Here is a 10,417-nt window from a genome sequence, read left to right as displayed (position 1 = left end):
ACTCCATGGCAGTATGTGGGCCAGATGAGCTGTTAAGTGTGGGCCAGCCCCAAGCCATCACTCAGCTGCTATCTGGGCAGTGAGGGATGATGCAGTGATGATGCAGTGCATTGCAATTTATCTTGGTTTATTTTTGTTTTACCTGTTGGAGTGACAGTGTGTTTTGCAGTGCAAACTGGTATTGAAAATGTAGTTTTAATTTAGAGATTTATTTTTTTTGGTTTATCTGAATCGAAGAACAATAAATAAAAAACAGATGAATTAACAATTTTATGGATTCATTCAAAATATTTATTTTAATTATTTTAGTAGCAATTTCTTTTTAGTTTCCTATGAAGTTATTACAAATGCTTAGTACTTGTAAGTAGTGTTACTTGTTAATTTGGCCACACAATACACAGACCATTGTTAGGGCAGTGCCTGAGTGTGTGGCCAGAGTCCATCCATGCTTCTGAGATCAAAGCAGCTAAATTGACCAGAATATACTAGTCTCGCAGGACCATTGTAAGCTGATCAGTCGCTATTGATCGCAGCAGTTAACAATACATCAGGTGATTTCATTAACTTGTCTCTAGGCTCATAGCAGGAACATACTTGTTTTAATTGTTGGATTTGTCTTCTCATTAAATGCACCATTTCACAAAGATGTGATGTTCTGTGCACATTTATTGTCTTAAAATATAAAATTACAAGAATTGATTAATGAATTATTGAAACCCTTAGTTTACGGCACTATACTACATGCTCCATGATGGGAGATACAGGAGCGGGTAAATCAGGCTTGACCCTGTATCTGATTGGCTGGCGTTGTTGGGTATAAAGCTCTGCAGCGAGCCCTGTATAAATCACACAAACTGCGGAGGCACGCGCCAGAAGAGACAGTAGTACGCAGAAACGCGGTGGCTGTTAAAGGATCTGCGCGTAAATTTCCCCTTGTCTTGTGTTGGTTTTAATTGTACTGTCGTTTTCAAAATATATAAAAAACCACGATGAAGGAGAGGAGAAACACGCAACCTCTGGTGGTTAGATGCAAATTGGTGCTAGTTGGGGATGTTCAATGCGGAAAAACGGCAATGTTGCAAGTATTAGCCAAAGACTGCTACCCAGAGGTATGTATATAGCTGCCTACCATCCACAGCTTTCACTCCTTTGGAATTCTTGTCGAAAATCGTACTGTTTACAAGTAATACGGTGAAGTGTCGTCAGACCTGTTTTACACATTGACCAAAGTGTTTGTAAGCGATAGGCTATATCCCGTTTATGAATGGCCGTTGTGTTGTATCGGTGATGTTAAGGGGAAAATTAATATACATTGGTCAGCAGCAAGCGGGCGATTGTCAAGTGTTGCACTGTGTGTACTGTATTTGTTACTTTATTTTTATTCCAGCTAATAACTTGGACGCAGCTGTAACTATGCATGTCAGAATCGATGGCACGTGTCCCTACCATTGTAAAACGGTGTACTTACACTTTTTGCAGCACTGTGGTGTACGGCGGATTTGGTTATCACAGAGCAGAATCATGTTGATGATAACTTCCTTCTCCCCAGACATACGTGCCAACAGTGTTTGAAAACTACACAGCCAGTCTGGAGCTGGAAGAGCAGCGCGTGGAACTGAGTCTATGGGACACATCAGGTGAGAGGTGTTGACCATAAGCAGCCTTCAAATTTGCGTACGTTTAAATGGTGTGATATTATCGCAAAATATTATGTGCAGAACTTATTCCACTTATGAAGCCGTTTAACAAACCCTTAAAATTAGGCTTCAATACTAGAATTATTTTTGCTTTTGTTTACAAATAATTATTACAGCATGGATGTCACTGTTGGTAAAATATTAAAACTAGAAGAAACCAGCTGGTATTAACGTATTATTAACAGTATTTTCCTGAATGACCTGCGATGACAGATAAACACTACCACAAGAATGGAAATAGAAACAGCTGGACAGGGAAATGCGATTATGAGGTTGAGCCACGAACAGTCTTTTAAAAAAAACAATTGTCATTTATTTCGTGCCGTAGTTGCTCAGTGCGCGCGCGTCGGTGATCTCCAGCTGTGCGTGAACAAGGGAACACAAATGCATGAGAACATTTTAATTGCTTTCCTTGTGGTGCGAATGTAACTACGGGTGTTATTGTACATGACTTAGTGATCCTAGTGGCAGCTTCTGCTAACGTGAACGCAGCGCAGCAAGTGGATGGTGGAAAGGGAGCCTCATGTGATGTCTGCAGGGGAAGGCTGATCCGTGCGCAGTCACACGGTCTCAGTGAAGTCCTTCTCATCATACGTATCTTAACGGCACAATCGGTTTCCTCTCCGCGTTTCTAAATTAGGTGTCCGTGGGTGAATTCTGTCTGTAAGCGAATCAGCGTTTTAATCACATTATTAAGTGGACTTGTCACACCCCTTAATCATCGCATTAGCCTTTTCACACTGGCGGGATTTACATTTTTGTCCACGCACTGCATTGCAATGTTTGAGATTTTGGGGCACACGCAGTACGAATTTGAAGACCAGAACCCGGAGACATCTGGCCGGCGTGTCATCAGACTGTCATAATGCAGCACATTCGACGTCTGCTAAAATATAATAGGTGAATGCTTATAATTTACCCGTTCTTAATCGAGAAAAAATGACCCTGCGTTTGTTTACGACCATCAGTGAATAGAATTAGCATATTTCACAGCATATTCTCAGCAGGCTACTAATTGAGGGGGCAGTTGGACGTTTGCATCGAATACATTATGCACATTACAAAGACAAACGGCCTTGATCTACGACTGAATAACACTGATTAAAGGGTGTCTGGTCTGTTGTTGTGCCTGGTCTCCTTAATCTTGTGTGGTGTAACAGGTTGAGCCTCTTTTTGTAATATCCATAGTAGCCCACTTAAAACTCATTCGGTACCACAACCATTTCCATAATTCAGACCTCAAATATAATAAATACTAAATGCCACAGGCAGTATAGTAGTACTTGTATAGCAGTAAATATTAATGTTGTTCTGATTACTTTCCTTAAATACGAATGCATATATGCACATATGTGTGCATTAATTGGGCTTGTAATTAATTTAAAAAAGATCCTACCCACCCATGGCTCCACCCATCACCATAACCCACCAATGAGAGTAAACTAATAAGGCTGTCTATGACATCAGTGTCTGTGACCGGTCTAATTCCTCTAGTGCACCACTGACACTATTTAAAGCTGTGAGTACTGAGACCAGTGGCTCTCCCACAGAAATATTTGCCCTCCCACACACAGGAGACATGATAACCGGTCTGCCTGTCATCATCGCAACTCCATCTGTACACACTCCACTGCAGTTAGTCAAGATTATTCCATTTAAAATAAAACATTCAAGCGATTGAAAAAAGAATGCTGTTGTAGTAATCCCCAAATACAGTACACACAAAGCAAAAATCCTTATTTATTTCTGTTTTACTATTCATTGCAAGCATATTAGAGTATGACATCCACAGAAAGTAAAAATTTTATTTTATATGCCTTTCTGCGATTTATTTAGCTGAATAATTGCATATATCGTGATGTTTTGTGATTGAAGCTTTCAGTATTTTTCTGTCATCTCGAGGCCCCACTGGCAGCTCTCCGAGGCCCATTTTTAGTCCCCGGCCCCCTTGTTGAGAACCACTGATTTAGACGGTTGTGAAATTCAAGGCCTTGGCTAGATTTGCACTTTACTGAGCCCGCCAACCAAATACTGTCGCAGCAACTGGTTTGGGCCAATTTCTCTACAGACAGGGGGTATTAGAGCCTCTGTAGCAGCTGTTCTTTGCGGTTCGGTATCGACCGGCTCTCTTAAAGCGCACGGATCTGCCCTTTACTCACTCTCCGGTGAGACCTCCCGGTGTCACCGTACGTCTGGAGCCATTTCGGCTCCGGTACGAGCTGGACATACCCCACTGAGACTACGGAGCTGTCGCTGCTGCAGCTGGCCGCTCGGTGTCATTGTCCAGGGATGAGACGTGTTTTTTCACCATGTTTGATCTTGTCTGTGATCTTACATAAATACTCCTGACTGGGGAAAACAGTTGTATTTTAAGCCCACGCTAATCCCAAAACTCCCAGCCCTGGATCTGATTGGTTGACGAGACAGTGTGGCAGTCAGAGGGAGGTTTTATTTTGGGAGGGTGTTGTTTGCAGAGGATGGGATGAATGAGGAAGAGCTTTGACCCCCGCTCTGCCACCCCCCTTCTCAGCATCACCGTTCTTGTTTCTTGGCTCAGGGCAGATTTTGAAAGCGGCAGGGCTGCACTCGCTCCTGTGCAGTCTGAGGGCTGAGCTGTGTGTTTTTGTGCATTAGAGGCTGTAGTTCTCATTTCTGTGTCCTGGGCTGTGTGTTTTTGTGCATTAGATGCTGTAGCTCTCATTTCTGTGTGTCCTGGGCTGTGTGTTTTTGTGCATTAGATGCTGTAGCTCTCATTTCTGTGTGTCCTGGGCTGTGTGTTTTTGTGCATTAGATGCTGTAGCTCTTTCTTTCCGCACACGTTAGATTCTCCTGCAGCACGTTGGTGTGGCTGAGGCACGGGGGTGTGTGACAGATTGGTCCAGGCTGTGCTCCTGTGTGTGGATCTCATATCTGTCCCCACAGCATCACACGCCTGGGGGAAGAGCAGAAAGCTATATGGTGCAGATGGGTTTGTGTAATACATCATTTACACACACACACACTCACACACACTCACACACACACAGACACACACACACACACACTCACACATACACACACACACACACACACACTGCGTTTACAGACAGGTGTCAGCGGTGTGTTTTAATCAGCCCGGCAGGCAGGATTAGGGCCACGGGCTGCCTCATATTTCCCATGGAGGAAGTGTTTTATATACGGGGGGATTAGAGAAGCGCCTGGAACCGGGAGCCTGCGGGTGCGAGTCTGGCGCTGAGCGCTGCTTGGGCGCGAGGAGGAAACCCTTCAGCTCAAGAGCTTCAGGAAACCTGCAGCTCTGTGGTATCAGCCGGGCTGTGCAGTGGCCTGGATTGGTGCTTGTGAGGGTAATAAGGCTTGTCGTGTTGTGAGAAGAGCACTTTGAGGAATTTGTGTCCAGGTAATGCAGCCTTGGATAAGTGACAGGAGGGACGCGGAGTGGATGCAGAAAAGCCTTTTGGATATCAAACTGCATTTCATATCCAGGATATTTTCAAAGGTCACATACCTCGTCGGGAACCATGAAATACGCGTACGCGTCGCAATCACTGATAGAGGGACAAATTCATCATCATTTTTCTTCACTGCTAATGTGAGTTGAATTTCGTTTAGTGGGGTACAGGGCCGGTTCCCAAAAGTCGGCCATGTTTAGTAAAGGTGAGCACTAGCCCTGCATCTCTCTCTCTCATTCATCTCTTCATCTCTTTGTCTGTCTATCTCTCTCTCTGTCTTAACTCTATCTCTTTCTCCCCTGCTCCCCATTCCTCTCTCCGTCTCTCTGTCTCTATCTCTCCCTCCCCAGCTCTCTATCTCTCTCTCCCCTGCTCCCTCTCCCTCTCTCTCCCCATCGTTCTCTCCATCTCTCTCTGTCTCTAACTCTCCCTCCCCATCCCTCTCTCTATCTCACTCTGTCTCTATCTCTCCCTCCCCAGCTCTCTCTATCTCTCTCCCCTGCTCCATCTCTCACTCTCCCTCCCCATCCCTCTGTCTCTCTCTCTCTCTCCCCCTCTCCCTCCCCATCCCTCTCTCCGTCTCTCTCTCTCTCTCTCTCTCTGTCTCTCGGGGCGGTGGTCGTGGGGCTGCAGACGCAGGTGTGGGCGAGCAGTGCCCGGCTCGTTCTGTGAGAGGGGGATTCCCTGGAGGGAAGAGTGCCGGCGCCCACTCAGACTGCCGGGGTTCCCTCGCCGGCTGCGCCATCTATGCAGGCCAGACGCGTCCGGGCATGTCCCTGTCTTCTCTGCGTTAGCGAGCCGCCCACTGCTCTCCCGCGTCAGTCTTCTGACTGAACGCTGGCCATTCCCATCTCGGTGCCTCCTGATGCTTTTGGAGGGACTGCAGTGAAATGGGTCGGCCATTTCTGAACCCATATTTTAATTCCTGGTGAAGTCGGGAGTTTGTTTTTTCCCATGGGAATGGGCCTAACCCTTCTGTCTCTGTAGCACTCTCTGCTTTCCCCCTGTATGAATGTGGGGCATGAATGCGTAAGGAAGGTGGACTGTCCACTGTGTTTCTATAAATACATATAAATGGGCTCCTGCGGGCTTTGGAAGGAAAATTGAGGATAACATTAATAAAACCGTTTCTGTTCATTGCAGTCATAAAGTGAAAATAATGTTGTGTTGGTCTCCTCTGTTTGACACGTTTAAACAGCGCAATTTGTGGCGAGGCGTGGTAGAGTCTGGGGCAGCACACTCTCAGGGCATGCACAGCTATTACAAAGCAAAAGATATGAGAGTGTCGACACTTTTTGAATCAAAGTTAGTTGTATGGATTGTATGCCCTCCATACATCGATAATGAAGAAAATCAGTATCATGTATCATGAATATCATGAGTATCATGAAAAATAAATAAATGTGACTAAACATGACTAAGCCATATTGTTGTTGGTGAACGGTAAATGGAAGCACTTTGTTGCTGTTCTTGAGGAGATTCACCGCTGGAGCTTAACCTTGGAGCCATTGTGTTTCTGCTTAATTCATGTTACTTTCAGCAAGGCTCGAAATGGGTAACTCTCGCTAACAGGTTGGATAAATGATCCAGTATTTTAAATCCTACAGCTGATTTGTTACTGACATGTTGACTCACCCTCTGCCTGTGTTTATAGTCCATAAATTCGGGTTTCAAAATACACTGTTGACATTCCAAGCGGGGTTTCTGCCATCGTAACGATTGTGTTTGGACCTGACGTGAACAATTCACGTTTGTTGATGTCGCCATTTTAAATTGAAGACGTTGAGTTTGTTTTTGGTTTAATAGCTGTATTTCCTTGACAGATGTTCTTTTCCGTGTTTACACCCGGAGATTCTCACTCATTACATTCAGGCAGCTTATCATTTCACACATGAGTATTCACTGAGCGGCTGAGAGTGGGGGACTTGCGCAGTGACACAGCAGAGCTATCTTGGGCACGGCACCAGCAAACCTCTGGGTGCTGCCTCTTCCTCAGCCCGCACCCCTGCAGAGGTATCTGCACCGCTGACCGTACGCGACTGGAATTGACTTTTCAGCCTTTCGAGAACACATTTCATCCAATACAGCCCACACATCAACGCTTGGCCTGTGACCCCTGACCTTTGCCCCACAAGGTCAGGGCTTAAAGTCTCTGTGGGGTGTTTTATCATGTTGGAGTGTGGCAGCGTGGGCTGTGTTTACAGTATGTTGCTAATTTTGTTGCTTTGTTGTTTCAGTTGTTTAGTCTGTGAGTGCATGTGCATTTTATAAAAATGGAAAGGAAAGCACGTGGAAAGCAACGTAGCAATCACACTTGCTACGTTGCTTTTCACACGCTTTCCTTTCCATTTTTATAAAATCAAACACCTGAAAAAGAAGCTGCATCTCTGTGTCTCCCTCTTATGTAATGCAAATGTTTCCGTTATTTCTGAGTATGGAAGATATATCAAGTGTTTATTTGAAGGGGGCAGATTATGGTATGAAGTGTTTATTTGAAGGGGGCAGATTATGGTATGAAGTGTTTATTTGAAGGGGGTAGATTATGGTATGAAGTGTTCATTTGAAGGGGGTAGATTATGGTATGAAGTGGTAGATTATGGTATGACGTGTTTATTTGGAGGGGGTAGCATTGTGTAATGAGCTGCCATGTAAACTCTACGTGTTCTGTAGATTGTATTCATGCTCAGCCAATCCACTTGAGTAAACACACGCACACGCGTGTGCAGCCGGCCCGAGAACACGCGGCACGTCGACAGGTGTCTCATGTCCTGCGGCTGTCTCATGTCCTGCGGCTGTCTCAGTCTGGGCGTTTATTCAGGCTCATATGGGATTTGTCTGGCATTGAAATGAGAAATGAGCTAAACACGAAGGGTGAGGTGTGTGTGTGTGTGTTTGTGTGTTTGTATGTATGTATGTGCATGGCAGCTCTGCGTGTCTGTGAGCATATGCTGAATAGCGGAGCATCTTCTCTGAGCGTGGGGGAGTAGGCACACAGTGCGATGGTTGTGATTTGGTGGGGGGGGTTAGCAACGGGGCGGTGGAGAGGTAAGGAATGCCTGCTCGGATGGAGGGGGTGGGTGGAATCCTGGATGCAGTTGCTGCATTCCAAGGCTGTTGCCGTGGTAACCGGGGGAACGTAGGTAAGATGCGTGTGGGAGAGGGGGGGGTGTGGGGGGGTTTGCTTAAGGATTCTGAACATGAGTGGGAGCGTCTCCTGAACCCCTCAGCCCCCTGTGCCTATTGCATAATCTCTGTAGAAACGCATAAACGAGAAGTCATCCTGCCATCGGCTGACTCTATTCCAGGAGAGGGTGAGAGAGGAGGGGGCTGCAGAAAGGGGGTGGTGATGTAGTTATAGAAGGAGAGAGGTGGTGGGAGAGAGTAGGAGAGGGGGGAGCACAGTGTTACGGATGGGGTGCAAAAGAGAGAGAGAGAGGTGGTGGGAGAGAGTAGGAGAGGGGAGAGCGCAGTGTTACGGATGGGGTGCAAAAGAGAGAGAGAGGTGGTGGGAGAGAGTAGGAGAAGGGAGAGCGCAGTGTTACGGATGGGGTGCGTTAGGGAAGCATCTCTGACTGTGTGGCTGTCCCCACCCTTGTCCTGTTTGTCCGATTTTCAGTCCTCCTGTTCTTCCCCTTCCTCCTCCTGAATGCAAAGTGCAGAACTGTACACCCAAAGCATCTGCCCTCCTTAGTAATTCAACAGATGCTGCTGAAACAGAACTCGGACGTCTCCCTACAGAATAGATGAAAAGAATAACAACATTACAATTCAAATGGCGATCCAAGCTCGCTCGTCAGCTGCAGCGCAGCGTTTGAGTCATTCGCTGTTTGTTTGTTTGTTTGTTTTTAAACGCGGCGGGCCTGTCTCCACAGGTTCCCCGTACTACGACAACGTGAGGCCGCTCTGCTACAGCGACTCGGACGCCGTGCTGCTCTGCTTCGACGTGAGCCGGCCCGACGCTGCGGACAGCGCGCTGAAGAAGGTAACGGCCGAGGGACGAAGGTCACCTACACCCCCTTCGCACGGCACGCTCCCGGCCCGTTGGCGCTGCAGCCACGCTGATACGCGCTCACGCAGCCATTTAGACTCTCCGGCTGAAAATTGGGCCACCGCAGGGAATCCCACACGTGGAGAGTGGCTGAATGGGGTTTGGATTGAGAGCAGCTGAATGGGGTTTGGATTGAGAGCGGCTGAATGGGGTTTGGATTGAGACTGGCTGAATGGAGTTTGGATTGAGAGTGGCTGAAATGAGGTTGGATTGAATGGCCATACATAATTTTTCTTTCCCCTCTCATTCTCTCTCTCGTTTTCTGTTATGGCAGTGGAAGACAGAAATCCTGGACTTCTGCCCAAACACACGTGTTCTTCTTGTCGGCTGCAAGATAGACCTGCGCACAGATGTCTGCACACTGCTGGAACTGTCCAATCAGAAGCTGACACCCGTATCTCAAGAGCAGGTGAGACAGTGAACACGCACTGCTGATCCAGAAATGGTTCCCCCTGAGCTATTAGTATTTCTGTGGCTGAACAGATGATCCAGGAACAGCTTATTCAACCTTTCATGCCTGAAAAAGTTGCAGAGTGAATAAAATACTCAGTATATTCCACTCATGTTTTATATATTTGTTGAGTGCTTTCCCATCTTCTGTTTATCTCTTCTCTTGTTCTGTAGAAGTCCTTTACACTGTTTCAAAAATAAATTGCGGCATAGAGGTTACCACCAAGGCTCTGGGTCAAATCCTGGCCCAGTGCTCCTAAATAACTAGGATGGGTCAAATGCAGAGGACAAATTACCCATTATGGACAAATTATCCCATTATGGGATATGTCCCCATGTAGAATCTGACCCCACAACCCGTTTCTCAGAACTCACGCCCTCTCTCTCTCAGGGTGTCGCCATGGCGAAGCAGCTGGGGGCGGAGCCGTACCTGGAGTGCTCAGCCTTCACCTCGGAGAAGAGCGTCCACAGCATCTTCCGCACGGCCGCCCTGGCCTGCGTCAACAAGCTGCAGGCCCCGCCCAAACCCAGTCCCGCCCGCCGCCTCTCCAAGAGACTGCTGCACCTGCCCAGCACCACCGAGCTGCTCACCTCCACCTTCCGCAAGGAGAAGGCCAAGAGCTGCTCCGTCATGTGAGCTGGACCAGCAGCGACCCCCCCTGTCTGCCTGCACCTCTCGCCTCTCCTGTTCGGGATTGGGTGGGTGTGGGAGGGGGCGGGGGCGGGGGGGGGGGTTGCCGATAAAGGACTCTTGAACCCATCCTCACACCTCC

At 47.2% G+C, this 10,417-nt stretch overlaps 1 protein-coding gene across 1 annotated transcript; it reads left to right on the top strand.

Moving 5' to 3' along the window:
* The first annotated feature begins 866 nt into the window (after positions 1-866).
* Positions 867-10,332, top strand: rnd1b (Rho family GTPase 1b). Its single transcript, XM_061258423.1, has 5 exons — positions 867-1,109; positions 1,550-1,637; positions 9,019-9,128; positions 9,469-9,603; positions 10,036-10,332. The coding sequence occupies exons 1-5, from the start codon at positions 990-992 to the stop codon at positions 10,279-10,281; spliced, it is 699 nt and encodes a 232-aa protein (XP_061114407.1). The 5' UTR covers positions 867-989; the 3' UTR covers positions 10,282-10,332.
* The last annotated feature ends 85 nt before the right edge of the window (positions 10,333-10,417 follow it).

The sequence above is a fragment of the Conger conger genome, chromosome 10 (genome assembly GCF_963514075.1).
Source record: "Conger conger chromosome 10, fConCon1.1, whole genome shotgun sequence".
Lineage (NCBI taxonomy): Eukaryota > Metazoa > Chordata > Actinopteri > Anguilliformes > Congridae > Conger > Conger conger.
Note: the sequence above shows the minus strand (reverse complement) of the source record. Positions and strands in the feature narration are given on the sequence as shown.